This window comes from Tamandua tetradactyla, chromosome 8 (assembly GCF_023851605.1).
Source record: "Tamandua tetradactyla isolate mTamTet1 chromosome 8, mTamTet1.pri, whole genome shotgun sequence".
In the NCBI taxonomy this organism is placed as follows: Eukaryota; Metazoa; Chordata; class Mammalia; order Pilosa; family Myrmecophagidae; genus Tamandua; species Tamandua tetradactyla.
The window spans coordinates 76417637-76431900 of NC_135334.1; the positions used below are offsets into that span (position 1 = coordinate 76417637).

The 14264-nt window shown below is 36.4% G+C and overlaps 1 protein-coding gene across 1 annotated transcript; it reads left to right on the forward strand.

Moving 5' to 3' along the window:
* The first annotated feature begins 249 nt into the window (after window positions 1-249).
* Window positions 250-1185, forward strand: LOC143643529 (olfactory receptor 52J3). The gene has a single exon (XM_077112147.1). It carries the CDS (start codon window positions 250-252, stop codon window positions 1183-1185), a length of 936 nt encoding a protein of 311 aa, XP_076968262.1.
* Window positions 1186-14264: the final 13079 nt, after the last annotated feature.

Sequence of the window (14264 nt, forward strand, 5' to 3'; positions counted from 1 at the left end):
TTTGGTCTATTCACATGTCTAAATGGAGGGTTCAGTATCAGTGCTTCTGTAGCTGGTCTATTAATGTAGCAAATGTTTCCTCATCTATGCTAAAACATTGAGCTAGCAATTGATATACCACATCTCTTCTCCTCCCCTTCTTTTCCTCCTCCCCCTTTCTCCCCCCACCCCCCTTCTCTCATTATCTATCTCACTATCTCATTTCTTCCTACAGGAGAGGGAGTGTCTTCTCTTCTGATCTGGGACAGGATGATATATCAAAATAACAACACTTTTCACCCAGACACATTTTTCCTTACTGGAATTCCAGGACTGGAAAAGTTCCATGTCTGGATCTCACTGCCTTTCTGCTCTGTATACCTTGTGGCTTTGTTTGGCAATGCCACAATTATTTTAGTCATCAAGGCAGAAAAGACACTCCGAGATCCTATGTTCTACTTCCTGGCCATCCTTTCAACAATTGATTTGGCTCTTTCTACGACTGCTGTTCCCCGCATGCTGGGCATCTTCTGGTTTGATACTCACGAGATTAAGTTTGGGGCTTGTGTTGCCCAGATGTTTCTGATTCATACTTTTACTGGCATGGAGGCTGAGGTCCTACTGGCCATGGCCTTTGACCGATACGTGGCCATCTGTGATCCACTCCACTACACGACTATCTTGACAGCTCGGGTGCTGGCCGGCATTACTATGTGCATTGTAATTCGTCCAGTCCTGCTTACATTTCCCATGATCTACCTCATCTACCGCCTACCCTTTTGTCAGGCTCGTGTAATAGCCCATACCTACTGTGAGCACATGGGCATTGCAAAATTGTCCTGTGGAAATATCCATATCAATGGTATATATGGGCTGTTTGTCGTTTCCTTCTTTGTCCTGAACCTGGTCTTTATTGCCATCTCCTATGTTCACATCCTCCGTGCTGTCTTCCACCTTCCATCCCAGGATGCACAACTAAAAGCCCTGAGCACGTGTGGCTCCCATATTGGAGTCATCTGCGGTTTCTATATCCCTTCAGTCTTCTCTTTCCTTACTCACCGATTTGGACACAACATACCACGCTACATTCACATCCTTGTTGCCAACCTGTACTTGGTAATCCCACCCTCACTCAACCCCATCATCTATGGGGTGAGGACCAAACAGATACGAAAGCGAGTGCTCTATATCTTTACCAAAAAATAAGATTTCTAACACCTTCTTTTAGAAAAGATTTTGATCCAGCTAGGAAGACTTGTGGGTTTTTGGTTAAAGAATATTTCTAAATCCTAACATTGCTGTGAGTTTGTGATACAATTCAGTTTGTTTCTGGCTTTTGACAAATAGATTCTAAACCTGAAGAAACCTCACTGTATCTCAAAATCAAATGCTAACTAGCTATCCTGGAAGGGATCTGCTTGGCCTCTGCCTGACTTCATGCAGATAACAAAAGGCTGCTTCTGTTCTGGTAAAAGAATATTTATTATATTGAGTCTTTCATGCTCTGTTAGAAAAATGTGACACTGGACATTTACCCTGATATACTCATTTGTTTATTCCTTCACTCTTTCATTCACCCATTCAATTATTTACTCAAGTTACATACATGCCATATCTATTGCATATTTGGAGTCATTTTGATTGCCAGAGATGTGGATTTTGCACTCTGCTGTTGCTTTTAAAATGCAACGTTTATAGTTTGAAAGAAATAATTGCCAATTCTGAATCTTGAAGTGGAAAGGTGTACCAAATACCTAATATTCAGTGGATGATAGCCAAAATAAGCATACAATTTCAAAACTATTTCTCACTAATACCAACAGCACCATATCGTTGGTTACCTGCTTGCATTCAGGCCCATAGCATAAACACAAGTGTGGACTTGTAATCTAATTAAGTGGAATATTTCTCTCCATCTATCAGATGCATTTTAGCCTTTACTCACCATTATAGCCAGTGTTCTCTCAATCTACATTTGACCTTAAAATACTCCAACCCAACCTCCAAGGCCTCTTATTTGAGATCCCTGATCTATTCCCTATACATACACACATCAGACTTTCATGTAGATACTTTCAGAAGAAGCTACAAATTACCTTTTTGCTTCCACGTGTAACTGAAGGATTCCCAACTGATTTAATATTATGATTCCCCAAGCAATGGTCTTATCATCAAACTTGTCACATTTATTTACATTATTTTTTATTATTTTAATTGTTTTCTCTTTTTCAGGCTATTTAAAAAAATACCTACATAAAAATATAGCAGATATCTTTTTACCCACAACCCAGAATTAACAAATTTTAACATTGCACTCATTCCAAATATTGCATTATATGATGTGTTATATTATATAATGCGTTTTGTGTATTTGTTATACACAAAACATTGTAGGTGGAAGCAATTTCTAGTACTGCTTTAATCTAGTTTCTCTCCTATTTTTCCAGATGCAAAGGTTAGCATATGTTTTATACACACTACAGTACAATTGTTAATTTTATAGCCCATCATAGTATTTTGTTAGATTGTTTGTTATTAATTTATATAAATGAAAATACTTAGTATCTTGTTTGCTAACATTGGTTTTATTTACATATACATCTAATAATAAATGTTGGTACTATTATTATTTTAAAATTAGAAAATATCTTCCTATCCCCATATGTATTTATTATACATTTTTAGAGACTTTATCCATGTTTTATACTTTCAGGTAAAATTGCTGCATAGCAGTATTACAATAAATTAAAGCATATTTCTGCTATCTTAATCTTTGTATTTGATTCACTTCATATTCAAATACTTTCCTTTTTTTCTCATTTACATGCTTTCCATTATTTGATAAAATTTCTTCTTCCAAATTTATCCCCTGATGTTTGAAAGTTGCACACTGTATTATTTATTCTTCTTTTGGGTATTATTAAAATTTTTAACTTTCCTGATTTCACTAAAATGTAACTACCATATTCTGAACACAACAAAAACTTTAGTTCTCATTTACTTTTATTCTGATGCTTTTATATTATTTGCTCATGTTACTAATATCTGGAATTTTATTTCCAGGTTTCCTTTAAATATTTGTAAGTTACTAGTTCATATTTTCTCATATTCATTTTAAAATATTTTTTCAGTAGAGAAGTTGTAAGTTTACAGAAATATCATGTATAAAATATATTGATCTTAATTTATTTCTCCAATAAACCTTCATGAATAGCTTCTGCTCCAGAATTCCCTAATCTTCATGAACAACATTTTTGATTATTGCCTATCTTGACCCTGCAAGAACTACAATCTTCCTGCCCTGGTAATAATTAATTATACTTCTACATCTCAAAGTGTCCTCATTTGCTCTAACATACCTAGTGATAGAAAATTTAGAGAATTTTTGGTAAGAATTCCCTTAGCTCTCTGAATACATTTTCTCTCTATTTTTCTGATAACTAGTGCTGTTGATGAAACAAATGATATCAATTATTTTTTACCCTTTGCTAGGATTTTTTCTCAGTTCTTTATCTTTATGTTTGATGTTTTGAATGTCATTACATTGACTCTAAATTTTTAATCTTATTTTTCATCTTACTCAGTATTCAGTGTGTCCTTACAATCTGAGACCACATCTCTTATTTTTTTTCTAGGAATTTTTACCTTATATTTTTAAAAGTGTTTCCTCCCCAACTTTCTTTATATATTCCTATGAAAATATTTTAAAGCAAAGTTGCATTGCACATCTATCTTCCATGAACTTTAACTTCATTTTTTGTCATTTCCATCATTTTATTCATTTACTATTCATCCACCTTTTCTTAAAACCACTATTTTTACTTTCAGCAGTTTTGATAGTATTCTTCAGCCCCTCAATAGAAATATTTTTTCAAAATTTAAATTTTCTATTTCCAATTCTTTTTATGAAAATCTATGCTTTCTTCATGGTTAAGATACTCTCTATTTAAGGCTACTAATTGCATTTACTTTAAAATTATGAGGTGGTTTCTTATTAATTCCAACTCACACAGCTTATTATATTTTCAGTTCCTTATATGTTGTAAGTGATCTTTGAATGTAAGTGATCTTTGAATGTCTGTTTGCTGTGAGATTCTCTATGTATTTGTGATTCTTTGCTAGACTCTTCAAATACCCTCCAGAAAACCTTTGTGGTCTTGAGTGTTTTAGAAAGTGAATTCTGAGATGGAGACTTGCAGGTAGGATGATTTTTATGTGCTGTGGCAGGCAGAATAATGGCTCCCTAAAGATGCATTAATCCTGGAAACCTGTGAATATATTAAGTTACAAAGCAAAGAAGAATTAAGATTGCAAATAGAATTAAAGTTGTTATTCAGCTGACTTTTTTAAAATTCAGTTTTATTGAGATACATTCACATACATATAATCATCCAAAGTATACAATCAATGATTGAAAGTATCATCATATAGTTATGCATTCATCACCACAATCAAGTTTTGAACATTTCATTATTACAAAAAAGTGAAAATTAAAAAGCCCAAAACTTCCCATACCTTATCCTCCTATTATTTATTTATTTTTTGTCTTTATTTTCTTATTGTTCTGTCCACACAGTAGATAAAGGGAGTGTCAGACACAAGAGTTTCACAATCATATGATTTCACCATAAAAGCTGTAAGTTATATAATTCTTATCAAGAATCAAGGGTACTGGAATACAGTTCAACAGTTTCAGGTATTTCCTTCTAGCTTTTCTAATGCTCTAAAAACTAAAGAGGGATATCTATAACTACATGAGAACAACATTCAGAATGGACTCTCAATCTGTTTGGAATTTCTCAGCCACAGAAACTTTATTTTGTTTCATTTCTCTTCCACCTTTTGGACAAGAAGGTTTTCTCAATTCCTTGATGCCAGGGCCAGGCTTGTATCCAGGACTCTGATCCCATGTTGCCAGGGAGATTAACACCCCCATGGGTCATGTCACATGTAGGGGGAAGGGTAGTGAGTTAATCTACAGAGTTGGCCCAGAAAGAGAGGCCACATTTGAGCAACAAAAAAGGTTCCCTGGGGTAACTCTTAGGCACAATTATATCTAGACTTAGCTTCTTCTTTGCAGGAATACATTTCATATGACTAAGCCCCAATATCAAGAGCTTGGTCTATTAAATTGGAAATCCCCAATGCTTGTGAGAATATCAGACATTTTCCAGGTGGGGAAGATAATATTTCCACATTTTTCCCCAGTCCCTCTAGCTGACTGTTTCAGTTTTCTAAAGCTATAGGAATGCAATGTGCCAGAAACGGAATGGCTTTTGAAAAGGGAATTTATAAATTATAAGTTTACAGTTCTCAGGCAACAAAAACGTCCAAACTAAAGTATCCATGGAAAGCTGTCTTGTCTTAAGAAAGGCTGAAGGGTCCAGAACACCTCAGTCAGCTGGGAAGGCACATGGTTGATGTCTGCTGGTCCTTTGGCTTCTGGTTTCAAACAGCTTCCCTGGGGGTGTTTTCTTTCTGCATCTCCAAATGTCTGGGTCTCGTTTTGGCCCTGAAGCTTTTTCAAAAATGTTTCTCCTTTTAAAGGACTCTGGTAAGCTGATCAATACAGACCCTGAATGGGTGGAATCATATCTTCATCTAATCAAAAGGTCACACCCACAAGTGGGTGTGTCACAACTCCATGGAATAATCTATCGAAAAGGTCACACCCAGAATTGAATGGGTCAATCTTCAAGCAAACAATCTAATCAAAGATTTCTTCCTAAACAATAGGTCTGGTCCCACAAGACTGGGTCAGAATGGAAACAGAGCTTATCTCAGGTACATAATAGTTTCAAACTGGCACTGGGACTTTGCTAATATTTTTTAATTTTTGGCCTAGATTACTTTGGGATGTATCAGGGCATAACATTGACCTATACAAACCAACAAAACCTCACTCTCTATTCAAGTTTCCATGTAATTATGTTGTTTGAATAAACTTACCATACAGGTTAAATCAGATAACGTACTATAGTAAATATAAATTTTGTACCAAATAAGCATCCCTTCCTTTCATCTCATACAGATGTTGAAGTTTTAAAACAGAATCAATATCATCCTTTACCTTGTAGTCTAATTTAACTCTGTTGTAACCAGATTAGCTTCATTCATACCTCTAATCGAAATCTGATCTCTTTTTCAGTTTTTTAAGCAGCTGTTGTTTTAGGGTAAGGCTGACTTTCTGAGATGTAGAACTCTAGTTATGAGTCTCAGGTGTCACACACATGCATAAAATTAGATCATCTCCCTGGAAATGTGACTCAATCAAGAGTGGTTGTTAAACTGGATTAGGTGATGACATGTCTCCACCCATTTGGGTGGGTCTTGATTAGTTTATGGGAAGCCACACAAAAAAAGGAAACATTTTGGAGAAAGTGAGAGATTCAGAAAGAGCAGAGAATGCTGCAGCACCATGAAGCATGAAGCAGAGAGTCCATCAGCCAGTGACCTTTGAAGATGAAGAAGGAAAATGCCTCCTGTGGAGCTTCATGAAACAGGAAGCCAGGAGAGAAAGCTAGCAGATGATTTCATGTTTGCCACATGCCTTTCCAGTCAAGAAAGAAACCCTGGCTGTGTTTGCCATGTGCCTTCTCATTTGAGAGAGAAACCTTGAACCTCATCAGCCTTCTTGAATGAAGGTATCTTTCCCTGGATTCCTTTGATTGGACATTCTTATAGACTTGTTTTAATTGGGATGTTTTCTCAGCCTTAGAACTGTAAGCTAGCAACTTATTAATTCCCCTTTTAAAAAGCCATTCCATTTCTGGTATATTGCATTCTGGCAGCTAGCAAACTAGAACAGACTCCCAGTATAATCATGTAGTCACACATTCACTACTGCAATCTATATGAGGACATTTCCATTTCTTCCACAAAGAAAGAAGAAGAGAAGTGTGCCAGTGTGAATTTATGGTGGATCCCAGAAAAGCCCATGTCCTTTAATTTAATATTGCTCTCTGGGAGCTTTTGATTGCTTCCATGGAGCTGTGACTCACTCAGTTGTGGGTATTAACTTTTTTGGGGGGGGGGGTCACATGGCCTGGGAATCGAGCCCATGACTCCTGCATGAAGGTGACCATTCTTTCACTGAACCACCCATGCACCCTTGTGGGTATTTTCTTTTGATTAGAGGAAGATGTGACTCCACCCATTCCAGGTGGGCCTTCCCTAGAATCTTTTAAAATAGAACATTTGGGAGAGAGTCCCTTTTTAGAATGATGAGAGAGCCGTGAGGCAGATTCCACCAGCAGCAACCTTTGGAAATGAAGAAGAATGCCCCTGGGGGAGCTCTATGAAACAAGAGGCCTGGACAGACAGATAGCAGATGCCATGTTCACCATGTACCTTACCAGTTGAGAGAGAAACTCTGAACTTCACTGACCTTTCTTGAGTAAAGGTGACCTCTTCTTGGTGCCTTAATTTTGACATTTTTATAGACTTTTTTTAATTGGGACATTTTCATGGCCTTAGAACTATAATCTAGCAACTTATTAAATTCCTCTTTTTAAAAACCATTCTGTTTCTGGTATACTGCATTCTAGCAGCTAGCAAACTAGAACAAGGAGGAAAAATGAACAATAAAATATAAAAATGAAAATAAAATAAAAATGAGAAAAAACAATACCACCAAGAATTCTATGCACCTCCCTTATATCTCCCTCTTACTGACTTTTAGTTTTGGCATATTGCCTTTGTTACATTTGATGGAAGCATATCACAGTGTTACTGTTAGCATAGATTCTAGTTTACAATGATTGCATTTTTCCATATATCATCCCATTTTCAACACTTTGCAATGTTAACATTCAGTTGTTCTCCCTCATGCAAAATCATTCTTAGATTTGTACATTTAATCACCATTACTGTCCACTCTAGGCATTCCTAAGTTATACTGTCTCATTCTTTTTTCTCTATCTTTTCTTCTGGTGTCATACATGCCCCAGCCCTTCTCCTTCAACTGTACTCACATCCAGCTTCATTAGATGTATTTACAATATTGTGCTACCATCAGATAGTATTGTGCTATCCATTTCTGGAGCTTTGCAATCAATCCTGTTGAACATTCTGTACTCTGTCAGGATCGAATGCCCAATCTCTATCCTCTTTCTATCTTCTGATAACCTGTGTTCTCAACTTTAACTTAACAGTTGGCTTTAGGAGAAAGAAATTATCCTGGATTATACCATTGAGTCCAACCAATGTAATTAGAAGGATTCTTAAAAATGGAAGAAGGAGGCAGAATAATCACAGTCAGAGAATGAGACATGATAAAGGAAGAGGGCTCAGCATGATATGAATAGGAAAGATTCAGCCCCCATTCCTATCTTTCAAGAGAGGGGAAGGAGGTCATGAGCCAAAGTGTATGGGAAGCCTTTAGAAACTGGAAAAGGCAAGGAAAAGAAAAAGATCCTCCTTTAGAGCCTCCAGAGATGAAAGTAGACTTGCCAATACTTTTATTTTAGCCCAGTGAGAAACATGTTAGGTTTCAACAAAAACTATAAGATAGTAAATTTATATATTATACTATTAAATTGTGCAAGTAAATTCTTTTTTAGAAATCTTTTATAGGTATGGTCTCATGATCAACACATAGGGCAACACATGGAGCAAGTAAGAGGAAGAAACAAACTGTGATACAGTGACAATGAAAGCTTCACCCAAACATACAGGGAGCTCTGGAGCTGAAAGCCCTTTAGAATTTTACTAAATGGGAGTGAGGTGGGTAAGCCCTAGACTGCTACATGGATCAGCCATGATGGGGGCTTGCCTGGGAAGATATCTGACCTGGGGTGAGGAAGCCCTCATGAGTCAAAAAAGAAGCAGACTGAAGGATCTCAGTCAATAACACTCTCAGTAGCTGGGGGAATGAATGATTCAAACCTACAAGGCACACAAAGGCATAAACTACAAAACCTAGCTGGGGTATAGATTTTCTATAGTGTAGATACTCTGCAATTTCCATGTCATCCTTTAGGAATTTGCCATTTTTAAATTCTTGCCTCTGGTTTGAAAACCATAAGACACAGAGAAACATTTATATTCCTTCCTGTCTTTGAAATACAATTATCCCTTGTATTTAAAAGTATATTCTAGACTACCAAGTCTACTACTATAATAATTGTCCTTGTTGATTTTGATGGTAAATAAATGATTCACTTATTTTTAGAATCAATTTTAATATTTCTAGGGAACTTGGGGGAATGGCAGTAGTTACATAGAATTCCATCTTGACAACAGAACCTGCCATGTTATTTTCTAAAATCACAGGGAACCAAATTTGGCTCTTCTGAAGTTTATGTATATAATGGAGAAGCTTAACCTACTTTTGGGTATGCCTAAGAGTCACCTTTGGAGGACCTCTTTTGTGGCTCAAATGTGACTTCTCTCTCTAAGCCCAACTCTGCAAGTGAAAACATTGCCCTCCCCCCTAAATGGGACATGACATTCAAGGGTGAAAGTCTTCCTGGTGGCATAGGAGGTAACCCCCAGGGATGAGTCTGGCCCTGGCACCATGTGATCAACAATGCCATCCTGACAAAAGGGGGAGAAAAGTGTGGCAAATAAGGTATCAGTGGCTAACAGAGTTCAAATAGAGTCAAGAGACTATTCTGGAGGTCATTTTTACTCAAGCTTCACTTAGACATTGCTACTATTATAACTTGCCAAAACTCTGACCAAAACCATCCTGTCAATCTTAAAAAATACCTTGAGCATTGTATAAGATTCTACAAAGATTCCATGCACTAGGGTAACTTTTCAGTAACCTACAACCTCCAGATAGGTCCCTGGACTAGTTTAGTCCTGAAATTTAGAGGGCCCAGCCTTTCCAGAACATCAACTAGTTCCATCCCTCTATCCCATATTATTGACAACCCCTTCCAACAAGAAAAAGTTAAGAATGGCCACAGCCCAAATACCCCTAAAGAATGAGAGAAAGGTCAAAGGTGATGGTGGGAATATACAGAGAAAGTCGGATTTAACAAATGAGTATGAGTGCTGAATCAGTATATTAATCTTTCTTTTAGTCTCAAGTACCTTAGAGCAACTGGAAATAAAATCCTAAAATTGTGCAATTGTAATCCATATCAAACTCTGAAATCTGTTCTACAACTAATTGCTGCAAGTACTTTGATATTTATTGCTTTTTTGTACATGTTATTTTCACACACACACACACACACAAAGACAAGGAAGAGTGTAATAGAGAATCTAGGATTTAACTAATGAATATGACTGCTGAATCAACATATTGATATTTCTTTTGGTCTGTAGTGAATTGGAGCAGCTAGAAGAAAAAATGAAAAATTGTGGATGTGTAACCTATACCAAATTTTAAAATATTTTGTATAACTACTTGTTAAATATACTTGGAAATTTATTGGATTTTTTTTGTAAATATGTTATTTTACACAATAAAAAAAGTTAAAAACAAAAAAGCTGTTTCATTTCTGGTATACTGTATTCTGGTAGCTTAAACAAACTAAAACAGCTAATGTTGTGGAGCATCTTTGTATGTGATTTAGGGCCATTTGTATATCTTCTTTGAAGAGATATCTGTTCAAGTCTTTTGTCCATATTTTAATTAGGTTGCTTGTCTTTTTTGTTGTTAAGTTGAAGGATTCCTTTATATATACTGGATTTTAATTATTTTTCAGATGTATTGTTTCCAAATATTTTCTCCCATTGTTTTCATTGTCATTTTACTTTCATGATGAAATCTTATGAGAAACAAAAGTGTATAGTTTTTTTAATTCTTTTTATAAAAGTGTATATTTTTTAAAACAGTTTTATTTGTGCACAATACAATCAATCCATCCTAGTGTACAATCAATGGCTCTTGCTTAATCATATATTTATATGTATTCATCACCAACAATCAATATGAGAACATTCCCATTTCTTCCAGAAAGAAAGAAAAAATGCCATACCCCTCCCTTATATCTCTATTATTAGCATTTAACTTTGCTATAGTGACTTTTGTTACAATTAATGAAAGGATATTATAATATTTCTGTTAATTATGTCTCTGTTGTATTTTTATCTCTTTGTACATTACATTCTGTAAGTTCTATTATTTTTTCCCATGCTCTTGAATTCTTCTTTATGGTCACTCAGTGTCTTATTTATATATCTTTCTTCTCTTTTGCCACATTTTCCTCCAACTCTTTTAATTGATTTAGAAGATTCATTTGAATATTCTTAATTGCTTCAACTCTGATATCTTATGTGAAAGTTTTTGGTTCCTTTGACTGGGGCATATCTCCAGGCCTCTTAGTACAATTTGTGATATTTTGCTGGTGTCTGGGAATCTTATTTTCTTGATTAATTTATTCTAGAATTAGCTTTTCTTGTTGATTGGCTTTGTACTCTAACTCTTCTTTGACACTTGGTTCAACTTTTCTACATGTCTAGTATAGCTTGTGTTTCATCAGCATTTTTTTGGTTCTTATTTATGTGGATTGATTTTTTATTTTGTCCTATTTGTGCAGTTGTTTTTCCCCCAGGAAAAAGCTGTTTCTTCCATGTTTCTCCTCAGGGCATGTTGATCTGCTCTGGGTTTTTTTTTTTTTTTTTTTTTTGTCTCTAAATGTTTTTAACACTCCTTTCCTTATTTTTAGTGACATTTACTTGGAAGCCTGCTTCTGTGAGGAGGCCCCTCTGGGGAGGTGCTACCCCTCTCAGTTTTTACCAGCCAAGAGAGAACCAGGACTTACAAAAGGAGTGTAGAACAGTATCAAGGTTTCCAGGGGATGAGACCCAGCAGCATACCAGTCATTCCTGTGAAACCTCCTGATTCTGTGCTTTTTCTGTCCTGCTCAGCAATGGCACTCTTCAGCCTACTGGCCCCTACAGACCTATGTGGTACTGTGCCTTTAATTCTCATTAGACACCATCCTGTCAGGGGTGTGATTGATACAGAGGCTGTGAGAAACCATCTTGGAACTCTCTGTTTTTCCTGTCCTTGGGGCCTGAATTCTCAAAATAACAGCCTCTGCCTATGCTGGGCCTTGGTCCCTTTTCTTGGGGAGAAGATACTCTTCAGTCCCCCGTTCCCCACAGTTTAGCAAAGTTACAGTGACTCTCAAGAAGCCCCACTCCCTCCCTGGACTGTGCATGTTTGAGGCAATGACTGGGCACAGCTTTTGAAGATTGAGAAACTGTTGCTGATATCACAGTTCCTAGGATCTAAATTCTCTATATAGCAGCTGCCACTTGTTCTGGGTTCCATTTTCCTGGGGAAAAGCCACCCTTCAGGGAGCTATCTCCACTGCCTGATTTGTTACTCTGCCTCAGTCAACCCTGCTTCCACCTGTCCTTGGGGCAGGCCTGAAACTGGAGTTTATCAGCTTTCTTTAATGGGATGCTTAAAAAAATAATAATCAAGCTATTCTCAAAATTGAACTACAGCAATCTGAGCTCACCAATCAAGAGCTAAAGTTGTTACCAGCTCTGGGTGCCCCTTTTATTGGAGCAGAGTTGTCCTTCCGCAAACTCAATTCAGTCAATTCCAGAAGCCTCTACCTTTCCATTAGCTCTGCTTCCTCCGTGCTGGGAGCAGGGCTGACATAAAACTCCCAGTTTTTTTGTTTATATTGTAAATTTATCTGTTTGGAGCTGGTATCCAACAGTCTGTAGTCATTAATCAAAAGCTACAATTGGTGCCTGGCCATGTTTTACTCCCCTAATCTTAGGCATGAAGGCTTATATTTCCCATCAAGGAGCGACTCCTTAGTCAGCCTGCTATGCCAGTGGGCAAGTGGCACTGGCCTCCACGGTGTAGAGTTTATTACTTACAGCTCTGCACTATGGTTTTTCAGTCTTGCTCTTCCTCTCATTTCTGCCTGGTGTACAATATGTAGCTGTTCTCTGAAGTCCCTAAAACAGTTGTTTCAGACAGTCCCCAGCTACTTGCTGGCTTCTCTGGACTAACTAAATCCTGAAACCCTTGCACCACTGATTTCCTCTTCTCTAATGTGTTTCATTTGATGAGGTTCCAATCAGCTATTTTTTCACTAGTTATTTGTGCTTGGGGTACAAAATCTAAGAAATCATTTCCTAACACAAGGACTTGAAGATACTTTCCTATACTTTCTTCCAGAAGTTTGATATTTCTATCTCTTATGTTAAGGACTTTTATCCATTTTTAGTTGATTTTTCTATACGGTGTAATGTAGGGATCCTCCTTTTTTATATGTGGAAATCCAGTTTTCCCAGCACCATTTCTGAAGAGACTGTCCGTTCCCAATTGAGTGGTCTTTGTTACTTGTCAAAAATTAGTTGCCCATAATTATGAGAATTGATTTCTGAGCCTTCATTTCTGTTCCATTGATCTGTAAGTTTGTCCTTGTGCCATTACCATGCTGTTTTACTTACTATCACTCTGTAATAAGTTTTAAGATTGGGAAGTGTGAGTTCTCCAACTTCATTCTTCTTTTTCAAGGTGTTTTTAACTATTTTGGGCCCCTTATCCTTCCATATACATTTGATAATTGCCTTTCCCATTTCAGGACAGAAAGTTGTTAGAATTTCGATTGGGATAGCATTAAATATATAAATTTGGGGGAGTAGTATTGACATTTTAATGATATCTAGTCTTCCAATCCATTGGCATGGAATATCCTTCCATTTATTCAGGTCTTCTTTAATTTATTTTAGCAATGTTTTGTAGTTTTCTCTGGAAAAAGACCTTTAAATCCTTGGTTAGATTTATTCCCAGATATTTGATTCCTTTAGTTGCTATTTTGTGGATGGATTTTTTTTGTTTGTTTTCTTTTTCTCATTGCTCATTACTTTTTTATAGAACACTAAGGGTTTTGGTGTTGATCTTGTGCCCTATCATTTTGCTGAATTCATTTACTAGATCTAAGAGCTTTGTTGTGGATGTTTCAGGATTTTCTGTATGTAGGATCATATCATCTACAGATAGGTAACGTTTTACTTCTGTCTTTCCAAGTTAGCCCCTTTTATTTCATTCCCCCATCATTTCTGATTTTCATAATTTGTATCCTCATTCTTTTTTTCTTTGTTAGTCTAGCTAAAAGTTTGTCACATTTTTTCAAAGAATCAACTTTGGATCTGTTGATACTCTGTTTTTTGGTTTACATTTTACTTAGCTTTGCTTTATCTTTATTTCTTTCCTTCTGCTAATTATGGGTTTAGTTTGCTCTTCTTTTTCTAGTCCTTTCAGTTTTAAGTTGAGGTTCTGATATGAAGTTTTTCTGATATAAAGCTCTTACTTATTTTTTAATGTATGCATTTCTAGCTATACATTTCCCTTT